General features: G+C 36.1%; 1 protein-coding gene across 8 annotated transcripts in view; it reads left to right on the top strand.

Annotated features, from left to right (window-relative positions):
- The window catches only part of LOC105748290 (protein adenylyltransferase SelO-like), a 28,125-nt gene extending 13,704 nt beyond the window's left edge, over nucleotides 1-14,421 (top strand). For 6 of the 8 annotated variants that reach the window (XM_049706155.1, XM_049706153.1, XM_049706152.1 and 3 more), the window contains 9 exons: nucleotides 297-380; nucleotides 1,178-1,307; nucleotides 4,487-4,531; nucleotides 4,644-4,725; nucleotides 4,827-4,920; nucleotides 6,818-6,896; nucleotides 7,940-7,983; nucleotides 11,085-11,164; nucleotides 14,129-14,421. In XM_049706155.1, the coding sequence (XP_049562112.1) occupies nucleotides 297-380; nucleotides 1,178-1,307; nucleotides 4,487-4,531; nucleotides 4,644-4,725; nucleotides 4,827-4,920; nucleotides 6,818-6,896; nucleotides 7,940-7,983; nucleotides 11,085-11,164; nucleotides 14,129-14,251 (761 nt within the window). In that variant the 3' untranslated portion in view covers nucleotides 14,252-14,421. Of the gene's footprint in view, nucleotides 1-296; nucleotides 381-1,177; nucleotides 1,308-4,486; nucleotides 4,532-4,643; nucleotides 4,726-4,826; nucleotides 4,921-6,816; nucleotides 6,897-7,939; nucleotides 7,984-11,084; nucleotides 11,165-14,128 lie in introns of all 8 variants that reach the window. The other 2 variants (XM_033439263.2, XM_049706154.1) reach the window with 2 other exon arrangements.

Genomic DNA, 14,421 nt, shown 5'->3' with positions numbered 1-14,421 from the left:
TTCAGGATAAATGAGAGGAGCTTTCATTTCTTGGGCCTTTTGTTCCTGTAGTATTTGACATCTTTGGTTGTGGAGGAAGTATACAATGAAAGGCTAAATTTAATTTTAAAATACAGTTTTAATATATATTAAGCTATTTGACTTCAGTTAAACTTTCAATTGATAATTTAGAAATGGAACCATTTCTAAAACAAATGCATTTTCATGACCTTTCCTATTCTGTATAAATTTTATACAGTTAAAAATGCTTTATTATTTTATTGTCATGTTTTGGGCATCTTTTGTTGTTGTTTTAGGTGTTTGTAATACTGATAACTTCAGTTTGTTATCCATTACAATTGACTATGGTCCATTTGGTTTTATGGAGGCCTATAATCCAGGTATGTATGATTTATATGTATATTCCTTATTTCACTAAGAAAATTATCACTGGTTTATTTTAGATAAACCATTATAGCTAACTCAGTAGTGGGGTGGTAGAAAGAATTGGGTTCATTCATAAAACGGTCATTTTATGTGCTACTCAATCTTCCAGGTGCCACAGGGATACAGTATTGAGTCCTTTGTGGTCTCTGCCCTCAAAAAATGACATATTAGAGAAGATGACATGACGAGAGGAAGGGAATGTGTTGTCAGACAGACATGGGTCTGAGTTCTGGCATCTGATCCTTAATCTGTGCCCTTGGATGAGTAACTTAACCTCCCGCTTTACTAATCTGTAAAAGGATCAGAGCAGGCTTTGTGGGGGACATGCTATCAAGTTGGAGTTTGAAGTACATGTGTGATAACCTGGAAATCCTTGTAGGTTAGAAATGTATTCCTCTATTAGGCAAATAATCATATTTTAAAAGATTTTCATGTGCATGGGTATTAAGTATTTACATTACTTTGAAGTTAAATGTTTAATGTCAGAAAGATTTTTATCTAATATATATAAATTTATTAAGTTTAAACTTAAAAATGAAAAAAGAGGGACTTCCCTGCCGGTCCAGTGGTTAAAACTCTGCGCTTCCACTGCAAGAGGCATGGGTTTACTCCCTCGTCAGGGAACTAAGATCCCGTATGCCATGTGGCACGGCCAAATAAATAAATAAGTAAATAATTTTTTTAAAAAATGAAGAAACTATCTATTATAATTATCCCCACTGTAAAGCAATAGTATGTTTGCTCTAAACAGATTTTGTACCAAACACATCTGATGATGAAAGAAGATATAAAATAGGAAATCAGGCTAATATTGGAATGTTTAATTTAAACAAGTTGTTACAAGCTCTAAACCCATTACTGGATCCTAGGCAAAAGCAACTGTGAGTAAATCCTAAATCTACTAATTAAATCTGTGTGAAAATATATTTGTATAATGATCATGCTTTGAAAAGCAAGAAACATTTTTAAAACCATACTATTTAATCTTTAATAACAAAGGCTTTCAAACTATATATATGTGTGTGTATCTATTTTTTTTGGGGGGGGTACCATTTTGGCTTTTTTCCATAGTTATCAGGATAAAGTCTTTTCCTATTTATTGCTTTTTAGGTGCTGTGAAATCATGGTTTATTTCTTCTTTGATCCAAGGGTTATTTATCACTGTGTTTCTGAACTCCTAAGTAGTTGGGCTTATTTTGTCCATATTTTTATGATCAAAGAACGTGTTTGGTAAAATCTAGTCAAAATGTGTTACAGTTTCTTTATGGTCCAACATAATAAATTTTTGTACATTTTCATGATCATATAAAAAATGTGCACAAACGTTTTAATATATCAGATTGAGTGTATTGAGTATATTATTCAAGTCTTTTATGATTCTGTTTATTTTTTTATCTATTAGATAAGTTTGATTCATAAGAGATGTGTATTAAAATCTCCCACTTTAATTGTATTTTTAGCAGCAATTTCTTCTAATTGTTTTGAATTTGTGCAATATTCCGTTATTGGTACATACTGATTTTTTTCTTATATTTCCTTCAGAAAATGTGCCTTTTATCCTAATACAGTGACCCCTTTATCCTGATTAATACTTTTAGCTCTCAATTTCAACTTATCTGATATTAATATTCATACTTACTTTTGTTGTATTTGCCTTGAATCTCACTTTATTTTTTTTATCTTTATCACATGGTTTTAAAGTATGTTTCTTATAAAAGTAAACAAAACATAGCCAGGTTTTAACTCAATGTGATGGTTTCTGATTTAATAGACGTATGTGGGCTTTTCACATCTATTATAATAATTGATTTATTTTATTCCTTCTGTCTTACATTGTGTTTTATTTTACATGTTAGTTTCCCCCTATTCTCCTTACCTTTTTATGATTTGAGGAGCTTATCCATTCCTCTCCAACCCCCAACTTTGATTTGGAAACTACTGCATCCCCCACCCCTCACAGTTATCTTGTTTTTCTGCCACTTTCTCTACTGTTATATGAGAACAAGTTTCCAAATATTTTCCCTCACTAAGCTCCTATTTGCCCATTGTTTTTCCCTCCATCCCAATGAGACCTTTAGAATGCTTTTGTTTTACCTCTAATTACCCAACTGCTACATTTTGCTAAGATAGTTTAATATTTTGAATTTCAGACTGTTAGTAGGTTTTCCCTTGAAGTATCTCTCTTCTATTTTGAGTCTTCACCCTTAACACTCCACTCCCCTCCCTGCATTTCTAGTCATTTTACTGCTTACTAACATTGTTTTTATTATTTTTTTAAATTCCGTCTTGAAGTCTCTGCCTTGATTACTTTCTTAAGTATTTGACTCACATGGGGTATATAGGTGATATACTTTCTGAAATCTTACGTAACCATTAATATTTTCATTTTACTCTGATTGAGATGTAGGATATTAGATGAAGTATGGATTCAGTTGCTTGTAACAGAAATCCCAAATAATAGTGGCTTGAACAAGGACATGTATTCTTCCCTCACATAAAAGTATGGTAATTCATGTCGGTAATTCAGGGCTGGTATGGGGACTCAGTTGTCTGAGTCCCAGACTGCTTTTAGCTTTCTATGCCACCATCCATTGTCTGTGGCCCTCATGGTCTGAGATGGGACCATCTATCACATCCATATTCTAGGTAGGAGCATGGAGAAGCAAAGAGGCAAGTCCTCAATATTGAAGGACACATTTCAGAATTTATACACATCACTTCCCTTATTTCGCCCTGGCCAGGACTTAATCATATAGCCATATACATGTAGTGGCCTTATACTGTATCAACTTAGCTAAACTGGTCGAAAAATGCCCTTCCCTGTTTGGTCACGGGTTGGGTTGGCCACAAGAGAAATCGCCAAGATCTGGAAGGCAGAAGAGAAGCAGCAGTGTTTACACCCAGAGGGCTGGTATAGGGTTGGGCACTACTGCAGCTCACACGCCTTGTCAGGGGCTGGATTTGAGCAGAGGCTTGAAGGACTAACAGGAGCAGCCACAGAGATATGTGGGGGAAGAGTGCTATAGGCAAGGGAATAGCCTGTGCAAAGGTCCTGAGGCAGGAGTGTGTGTGGGTGTTTAAGGAACAGCATGAAGGCCAGGGTAGCTGTAGCAGAATAAGCAAGGGGGGAAGAGTCATAGGAGATAAGGTCAGGAAGGTCAGGGGAGTGGAGCTTCAGAGTGTGTTGAGCATCTGTATAATTTAAAATACATTAAGAATGTTAAGAAATAGACAATTTGTTTAAAAATGGGTTTAAGGTTAATAACTCTTTAATTTTTAAATTTTTATGAAGTATTTCACTATTTTCATACATTCAGGCAAATAAAATGTTATTGTATTGGGTGAAGTATCTGTAATGCATTATTTTGGGTCTAAGATAATTTTTAAAATACACCAGGGCTTCCCTGGTAGCGCAGTGGTTAAGAATCCGCCTGCCAATGCAGGGGACATGGGTTTGAGCCCTGGTCTGGGAAGATCCCACAGGCTGTGAAGCAACTAAGCCCGTGTGCCACAAATACTGAGCCTGTGCTCTAGAGCCCACATGCCACAACTACTGAAGCTCACGCGCCTAGAGCCTATGCTCCGCAATAGATAAGCCACCGCAATGAAAAGCCTGCGCACTGCAACGTAGAGTAGCCCCCGCCTGTCACAACTAGAGGAAGCTGGTTTGCAGCAACGAAGACCCAGTGCAGCCAAAAATAAATAAGTAAAATAAATAAATTTAAAATAAAATAAAATACACCAAAAAAAGCCATTTATATAACTCTTTTGGTATTATAAAGACATATTTAACATTTATCCTATAAGCTAATTGTATATAGTCATATTTCAGGAGTTACCTGATTTGACCTGTACTGTATCCAAATCTTTGAGACAGTAAATTTATATTGACAATTTTCTCTAAGGTATGATATACAATTAAATCACTAAATCAGAATCAGTAGTATGTAATCAAATGCTATTTAATGTATGAGAAGGTTCACTTTGTTCATGTAAAATGTAATTCAAGAATTTTAACATTTAAGCAAGGTTTAACGGTGCTGTCTTTTTTCTCCCTCAGTGCTGCTCAGATTCTTGAGGGGTATCCCATTCTTTATGATACAAGGTTTGTTGTTTGTTTGTTTCAACACATATTAGAGCATCCTGCTTGGTTTGAGGGCAATTCTTAAAACAGTGAGAAATTTAACAACAAATCAAATTGACATTTCTCCTTTTAGATTTAGAGAATTGTTCAAAGCCAAATTGGGATTACTTGGAAAAAGCAAGGGTGATGATGATTTAATTGCATTTCTCTTACATGTGAGTTTATCATTTTATCTCTTTTTCCTGATTAACATTTGAATGACTATTCCATATATTCTTCAAGAATTGAGGTTGCTAAATGTAAGTATTTTCACTAGCTCATGGAAAAGACAGAAGCTGACTTTACAATGACATTTCGGCAGCTCAGTGAGATCACTCAAAGCCAGTTACAGGAGCTCAGCATTCCTCAGCTATCAATTTGTGACTTTTGGCTTTTTTCTTAACTCAGTTTTCTTTAACAGATTTGTTGAGGCATAATTTACATACCCTAAAATTCTACTCATTTTAAGTGTACAAGTCAATGATTTTTAAATAACTTACAGATTTGTGCAGTTACTGCCACAATTCAATTTTAGAACAATTCCATCACTCTGAAAAGATCCTTTTTTGCCCATTTGCAGTCAATCCCTTTTTACTACTTCCATCCCCAAGCAACTACTAGTCTACCTTCTGTCTCTTTGCCCTTTCTAGACCTCCCTGTAAATGGAGTCATACGGTATGTGGTCTTTTGTGTCTGGCTTCTTCGCTTAGCATATTTTTGAGGTTCACCCATGTTGTAACCTGTATCAGTGGTTCTTTCCTCTTTAGTATTTTTAAGATCTTTTAAGTACGTCTTAAAATATTATTTCCTCTTTATTACTTTATTACTCCCTTGTATGGATGGACCACATTTTGTTTATCCAGTTACTAGTTGACAGACATTTGGGTCATTCCCACTTTTTGGCTATTGCGAATAAATACTACTATGAACGTTCATGTACCGGTTTTTGTGTGAACATATTTTCATTTCTCTTGGGTAGATACTAGGAGTGGAATTGCTGGATTGTTTAGCAAATTTATGTTTAATTTTTTAAGAAACTGCCAAGCTGTTACCAAAATGGTTCTTCTTAATTCAGTTTTAAGAAAGGTGTTGCCTTGTTTTTTCAATACTAATCTGCTACATTTATGGAATAATATGGGTATTAACCAGAAGACTCCCACTTATTATAGATTTTTAGAAATATAGCTCTGTTTATAAGGTGTAAGTCTTTTATATTGCATTGTTTTTATTATTTTTCAGATGAAAATCTAGGCATATTTTTTAAAATTTCAATTTCTTCATTATATTTCATGACTTGTGTGTTAACTAAAAAAATTATTTATATATAAAAACTATTTGTGTACAGTTCTCACAGGTATGTAATTGCCATAAATTACATTTTTAGGAGTGATTTGAATAAAAGAATGTCTACCTATTCAGCAAGAAATCCAGCAAAATGTTAACCAATAAGCATCTCTGATATAATTTAAAAATTATTAATGAACTATCAGAACTAATTATCATTTAATGTGAGATTTAACATTAACTGAGACAAAGTAATGTTAAAATGATTTGAACGAGTTCTTGACAGATGTTAATATTCAAATTACTGAGTGTTGGGAAAATTTGAGAGAGATCATTACACTTTTAATCATTTTAATAGTTAATTTCTGTGTCTTCTGAATTTCAGATCTTTTTAACTCCCTAACTCTTAACTAGAGCTAATAGCTTATTCGTGTTCCCTTAGCCTTTATGTATATTTCTGTAACACTTCTAAAATGGCATTGACTTATTTGTTTACACACTTTCCTTTTTAAAAGCAGTAATTATGTCTTATTAATTTTTTTATCCTTCCCAACTAACATAGTTCCTAGCACACAGTTGACATTCCATAAATATACGTTAAATGAATTGATAACTAAATAAAACAGTTACAAATTAAATTTTTTAAGTAAATTATATATTACGTGAGTTTTCCCTATTTAAAGGAAGGGTTTTGATAATGTAAGTATTCACATGTAATGTCTATTTATAAGAACTATGTATATTTTTTATTTCTCTTAAATCATGCCATTACATGTATCTCCATGAATTAGAATTTGAGTTGAAAGTTATATAAAGAAAAGGAAAACATTATTCCTTTTTAGTACTACTTCTACTTGAAATAGAGAACCTTAAGAGAAATCTGGATGTTATAAATTATTGTTAAATACATAATTTAAGGGACATGAAGTTAAAATAAAGTGAACAAATATTAATAAGCAGTCTATTACTGTATTTTCTTCTAGCAATTCTGGGCACTGAAAATGATCTCAAAGCACAAACTCTTTCCTGCCTGGGTGTCCCAGTACCTTTTGAGACTGAAGAGGTAAGGTAACCTAATCACTTCTTGAGAAAGCATGTAATATATTACTTTAGCATCGTCAACCCATCAGATTCCTCACTTCCTTTCCATTTTTCAACATTTCCTTTTTATTCCCGGGAAGTCTGCTCTGGCTGAGGAGTGTCTGGTAACATCTCACCCACGCAGAGAGCACCCTTCTGTCCACCTCAGCTTTGATAATGCCATTCCCCTGTGTCCTGAGCCCAAGTCTCCCAAGCCTTGAAGCTCTGGAGAGGCAGCTCCCCAGGCTTTCATCCAGTGTCTATAGATTGTCACATCTCATACAATCGTCAGAAGTTACTTTGCTTCGTTAACTGTCACAATGAATCGGAAGCAACAAACGTGAAAGAGTAAAGAAATTGTAGGTAGTGGTGGCTGAAGGGAGAGCCAGGACAACCACAGGACGCACAGGAGCAAATAGCCTGTCACAGTTTAATGGCAGCTGAGGGCTATTCATAAAGATGACCCTGAGTAATGAAGAACAAGTTAAATTATTTTCAGAAAACTATGTTTTAAGATAAGGAAAGAGAGGTGCCAGAGAGTTTCGATTTTTTTTTTTTTTTTTTTTTTCTGTACGCGGGCCTCTCACTGTTGTGGCCTCTCCCGTTGCGGAGCACAGGCTCTGGACACGCAGGCTCAGCGGCCACGGCTCATGGGCCCAGCTGCTCCGCGGCATGTGGGATCCTCCCGGACCGGGGCACGAACCCGTGTCCCCTGCATCGGCAGGCGGACTCTCAACCACTGCGCCACCAGGGAAGCCCAAGTTTAGATATTTGTTTAGACAAAAGTATTTTTTTAATTGGTAAAAATTAAAATTTTGGTATTATCTAAAATAACGAAATAAGGTAGTATTTTATATATTGTTTAATCAAACAGGATTTTCTGTCTTCCTTTCAGACACTGATTCAATGTGATTTAAAATTTTTTTTTCAATATTTGTCTTGTGAAATAATTCTCACCCTTTTGGAAAAACGGTATGATTTGGGGAGACAGTGATTAATTCTGTTCTTTGTTCTGTTCATTTTTAGTAACATGAATGATTCAGATTCTGAAAGAAGAAAAAGAATGACAAGTAGGTAATCCTTTCGATTTTTTCAGCTTGAAGGATTATTACATAAAAGCAACAGGAAGTAATTACTGGAAGTAATTACTCCCAGTTTTCAAAACCTGGAAAACTGGAAGTAATTACTTGAGGGAATTGGATTTGTTGTTTTGTTTTTAACTACAAAAACTCTAGATGAGTGTATTTTAGTTGAGTTGAAGTGTCATATATGAACCTTTCTAATTTCAGATGACTTTTAACTTGATTATGATAGCCCTGCTTTCAATAAGTTTGCATACTGATGTTAAAATAATATGGCCTTAAAAGATGGTGGAGAGACAAGGAAGGTGGTGTGGTTTACGGTGGAAAGAACGTGAGTTTTGCAATCTGACAGATGAACCTCATCTTGCCACTTTTTTGCTGTATAATATGAAAGATATTTAACTTTCCAATTTTCAAGGCCCTTAGCTATTATAAAATGGGCATATTTTGCAGGGATGTTGTAACGATGTGTAATAGTATATGTAAGTTATCTTGTTACAGTGCCTGGGCCATAATATACACCTAGTAAATGGTAGTGCTAAAAATAAATCACCTTTATATACTGCTTTCAGTTTACCATGTGACTTTACACTTGGCTTGGAGAAGGAAAAAAAAGGAAGTTAGTCCTTTTTGCAACATGGGTTCTAAGAAGATCAAAGAAGTTAAGACAGAAGTACTCAAGTCCTGGAGTACTCTTACCTTACTTAGGACTGGTGTGGAGAGCTAGTGTGTGTCATCAGGGCGGCTGATCATTTGATGAAATAAGAATGATGCTAATATTCCATGTTAAGTTAGAGGATGAGACTGCTTCTTGACTCAGGACACTATTGTAGAAATAAAAGCAAGCTGAGTTTTTACAAGGAAGTGAGTAATCAGTCTTTGGGGCTTAGCATGGATTTAGCTGCCAGCTACTTATGCTCATTGGTGCAATCATACAGAATTTATAGGCCAGCCCAATATGGACTATATCAGCAATTAAGAGAAAAAAGAAATTGAGAGAAGAAAATGTCGTGGCTGTCTTTAGGATTTGGATTTGTTTGGTTATGACAGGATGGATGAGATGGTAAGATGAAAGACATTTAGTGAATTCAAGGCTGAAGCTTTGAATTATTTTAGAGAAATAATAAATGCTGAACAGTGTACTCTCAAGGAAAGGAAAAATTAATTTCCACAATGAGAAATGGGAAAAAGTTCCAGACGAGATAAAAAAAATGTACTGAATTAGATAACCTCAAAGAATCCTATGAACAGATCTACAATTTTCTGATTTCAGGTAGTTTGTATATATCAACACATAATTTGATCCAAAGTACTTCTGCTTGCAGCTACAAGTCCCAGCATATTTTAACAGTATTTCGTTGCCAGGTTTCTATAAAGTGTTGGTGAAGTTTGTTAAACTTTTAATTGGGTGACTCCACTCTCCCTCTGCCTAAGTCGACTGCTTCCACAATTTCCCTTGCATGTCAGTTTCCTTTTCGTCTAAGGATTATATATATTTATTGTGTATATGTGTTTTTATTTTAAAAGAGTTCTGCATGAATTCTTTACAATTTGGAAGATGCAAACTTGTAGAAAGAATAAAAAGATTCCCATCACTCAACCACAGTTGCTATTCACTTTTCCATGCGTTTATTGACACTTCTAGTCTCTCTTTTTCTGTGTGTATTGATTAGGAGAAAATGTAGTTGTAATCATATTATGGTATAATTTTAGATCCTTCATTTTTCACTAAAAATAAACATTTCCCCTGACTACTTCATTCTTTATAATGTAACATTTTTAAGGACTGCATACTATATCTTTGAAAGGGTATGTAATGTTTCACTTAACCAGTCCCCTATTAATAGGCGTTTAAGTTGTTTCTAGTTTTCCTTAATATAAATCATGCTTTTTAATGTTTAAATTTGTTCCCATAGACTATACTCCTAGAGAAGTAGAATTACTGGGTCACAGGGCACTTGTATTTTAGATCATCTGTCATGTCTTGGCAGCTCTTTAAAACCAAGTCGAAGTGGAATTTGTACGTTCCCTCCATTCAAGTAACTCAGAAAAATGTTGTTGAGAATCACAAAACAGTGATTTCTGGAGTCCTCTCGGAATTACTTTCAGGCCAGTGAGGATAAACATCCCTCCTTTCCACCTAGTTGATAAATTATCTTGGAAAAGTCTCATCTCAAATAAAGACATAACTTCTGGAATGTGCCATTATTATAATACTTTTTTTTTAAAGATTTAATTTTATTTATTTTTGGCTGTGTTGGTTTTTCGTTGCTGTGCACAGGCTTTCTCTAGCTGTGGTGAGCAGGGGCTACTCTTTGTTGCAGCGCGTGGGCTTCTTGCGGTGGCTTCTCTCGTTGCAGAGCACAGGCTCTAGGCATGCGGGCTTCAGTAGTTGTGGCACATGGGCTCAGTAGTTGTGGCTCGCAGGCTCTAGAGCGCAGGCTCAGTAGTTGTGGCGCATGGGCTTGGTTGCTCCGCGGCATGTGGGATCTTCCCAGACCAGGCATTGAACCCATGTCCTCTGCATTGGCAGGCGGATTCTTATCCATTGTGCCACCAGGGAAGTCCCTATAATACTTTTTAGTATGAAAAAATGCACGGTTACTATAAAAAAATATAAATTTACAAAGAGTTCTGCCTGCATGTAACCTTTCCTATTTGCTCTTGGCAACAACAGCGTGAAGCAGTCCTACTGAGTCAGACCTGAATTCTGTGTTTGAAGATGTTAAAAGCAGCAACTTTTTTCCTCCCTTCATTTGGGCTACAGGATGAATCTTCTACTTTCTCCCAGCTTTATAAAATGCTTAGTGAACTGAATATGGTGAAAACCAAATTAATGATGAAACACTGAAAAGAAAAATAAAACATAATATTGCTCATGATGCGAAAAAACTGTTTTTCCTGTACCATAAGGTGATAAATACTGTATATTGTTTATCAACAATCGGAATGACTGATGCTAATCATTCTTCTCATTTGAGCCTCCCGGCAAAGTTCTTAAAGGTTATGTCATTTCAGTGGTAATTTCACATGGCCTGTGTCGACTTAGTGATTATTGTTCCATGATGAACTTTCCCCTCTTGTTTAAGCTGTTAACCCTAGATACGTGCTGAAGAACTGGATGGTGGGATCCGCAGTGCAAAAAGCAGACAGGAACGACTCTTCAGAGGTAAGTTGGTTGACTCTTCTGGGCTTATTTTTATTAATTTAAAATGTATCATACTTTACGGGCTTCCCTGGTGGTGCAGTGGTTGAGAGTCCGCCTGCCGAGCCCCGGTCCGGGAGGATCCCGTGTGCCGCGGAGCGGCTGGGCCCGTGAGCCGTGGCCGCTGGGCCTGCGCGTCCGGAGCCTGTGCTCCGCAGCGGGAGAGGCCACAGCAGTGAGAGGCCCGCGTACCGCAAAAAAATGTATCATACTTGAAACACCCTGATTTTGTTTGCAGATATGCTAAACCATACCTTTGCCAGCACCAGCTTCCCAGCTTCTCACTACCTGGTCTCTCTCTTTTTTTAATCAGTGAATCATTTTCTCGTATTTCAAAATTTATTCTTTAATGTGTTTAAAGTTTTAAATATTCATTTGATATCATATCTACATTATTTGAACTTCTGAGGGTCTGGTTCTGCTAGTCATTGTTTATGTTTAGGGATTTTGGATTTCAACCTCAGAAATCCAGTGACGCCGATTTGAGGGCGCATATCTCCAGAGGGATTAGCTTTTGCATCTACCAGGCATCTACGGCACTAGCAACCTGGGTCTATGAAATGAAATCTTGACATCCGGGAAGATGAATGCACTGGATCTATACATATCAGCTTGTATGAATTTCACATATAATGTTTGGCAAAACAAGCAAGTGGCAAAGGAATACATACAATGTGTTACCACCCCAATTTAATCTAAACATGTAAAATCATGTCTTTAGGGGTATATGCATATATAATAAAAGTAACAAAATGAATAAACATGATAGCATCTTTGGACAGTGATTGATTTGCAGTAAGGAAGAAATTCGAGTTAGGGAAGGATATTCAAGGCTTCAGCCATATTGGAAGCATTTTATTTCTGAAGCTGAGTGGAGGATACACAGGTATTTGTCATATTATTCTGCATACCTTCTTCTATGCCTCAAACATTTCCTAGTTAATTGTTTAAAAATGCATTGCACACAGTGTATTTCTTAGAAGAGGAAGAGCCCCCAGCACTCTTGCTGTCACTCTTGTCCTGCACTGGAACAGACATTATTAATGATCGCGGCCCCCTTTCTCTCTCAAATGGGTCACAGCCTTGGGATCCTTCTCATCTCAGCATGCTGTGTAGTCACTACCAACTGATCAGAGTGGGCACGACAGAGAAACTGTTCTTGCTATTTCTAATTTGGAACTTGCATTAACGTTACATTTCAGTAGTTTAATTAGCCTGACAAATCTAGGTTTTCATTTTAGAAAAAATATTTTTAAGTGTACTCTTTTTAGGGTATTAAGGAAAAACAAAGAGAAGGAAGCTAACTCAGTATTTATCTTTAGATAAATTAGTCTAAGCTGGGGAAACTAAACAGTGTTTAATAAGATGTTTTTGTTACCTTGTTTCACCTTCCTTCCCTCTCTTTTGTTCCCTCCCTGTTTTCTCCCTTCCCTCAAAATTATATTTGAGTAAGGATGCAGTGCCCACCTTGGGTGGGGAGGTGTCTTCCTAGGTCCAAGTAAACGTTCAGATTCATAAGACTATTACAGGCTGCTTTTGGCCCCCCTTAATTCAGAAAGATACAGGACAGAAACATAGCTTACCAGCAGGGCACCATTAGGTTCCTCCTTTGCAGGAGTTGTTGAAGCATCCACGCAGGCAGGGAGGTACAGCGGTAAAGCTCAGGTGCAGGGGGACACGATCCACACTGGGAAGATGCAGGGGCAGCCCTGGCTGAAAAGCTGCATGTTCCACAGAAACCAGTATCTCTTCTAACAGCTCCATGGGCATAGTTTCCAACATCCCCACAATAGACCTGCCTTATACCGTGAGTCCCTACACCAAAGAAAGTCCAACACATTCTATCAGGTGTTTACAGTTCTCCCAGGACAAATGCTATTTGTCAGTCATAAGCCCTGTTGTATGGTGATACAGTGGACATACGTATACCACCTTATCAGGTTACCAGGGGAACAGATCCAGAAAGTTAGCTAAGGGTTAAATTCTCATGCAGGAAAAGTAAAAGATCTTGTTAAACTTTTAGACCTATAACTCTTTACACATACACCTTGTGTTTACATTCCTGCATCAAACATTTCTTGAGAATTCACCCTCTGCGAGTTGCTGTGGAGAAGTATAAAAATCTATTCAGGGAGCTTTTAAACTAGTAGGTAAGATTAGGTAGGTATAATATTTATTATATATACTTTTTAAATGGAGGTATAGTTGAAATATAACATTTTGTTAATTTCAGGTCTACAACATAATGATTTGATATTTGTATATCTTGTGAAATGCTCACCACAATGAGTCTAGTTAACATGTCATCATACACAGCTACAATTTTTTTTTCTTGTGATGAGAACTTTTGAGATCTATTCTCTTAGCAACTTTCAAATATACATACAGTATTATTAACTATAGTTACCATGCTGTACATTACATCCCCACGACTTAATTATTTTTATAACTGGATGAGAATATACATTTTGATCCTAGAATTATTGCTGAAAGAGGTGTGTTTGTTGATCCCTCGGTATATACCGTGGGACAAAATTGCAAATGAAGCAGTATGAGTTGGAATCCATGCCCTTGATTTGGAAAGAGTGTAAATCATTGACATCCTTTTATTTTTATAAATATTTTAGAAAATTATAATTCTCTTAATGCTGTGAAGGAATTTAGAAATGATCGGGAAATATATGTATTCTTTGTGATGATGTACATATTCACTCTCCTGTTTCAGCAAAAAAACGACTACTTAAGGAACTTTCTCTGGAATAATAGAAATTTTAAGTAACAGCTATAGTTGAAGTTTTAATGAAACATAAAATGTTTAAACATTTTCATGCACATTTAAAATTTACCTTGTCGTTTCAGAAATTTAGAAAATTAATAAGGGTCCTGATTAAGAGAATCTATATTTATCTACTTTAAATTGTTTACCAGGTCCATCTCCTCCAGCAAGTTCTTCGCCGTCCTTTCCAGAAGCATTCTGCAGCTGAGACAGCAGGCTATTCCTCACCTACTCCTTCCTGGGCCAAAGATCTCAGGGTTAGCTGCTCATCTTAATTTGGGGAAAATCAATTAAGGGATACTTCTATCACCGAACCCAGCATAGAATAATCTATTTGACAAATTCTTAATGACCACCTACATTTTCTTGACAATCCTGCATTTCATAATAATGGTTATATATAAAAACATTTTTTAACCAAATAAAGTGGACCTATTCTCTGGAA

This window comes from Orcinus orca, chromosome 2 (assembly GCF_937001465.1).
Source record: "Orcinus orca chromosome 2, mOrcOrc1.1, whole genome shotgun sequence".
Lineage (NCBI taxonomy): Eukaryota > Metazoa > Chordata > Mammalia > Artiodactyla > Delphinidae > Orcinus > Orcinus orca.
The sequence above is the reverse complement of the archived record's forward strand: the minus strand, read 5'-3'. Positions and strand labels throughout refer to the sequence as shown.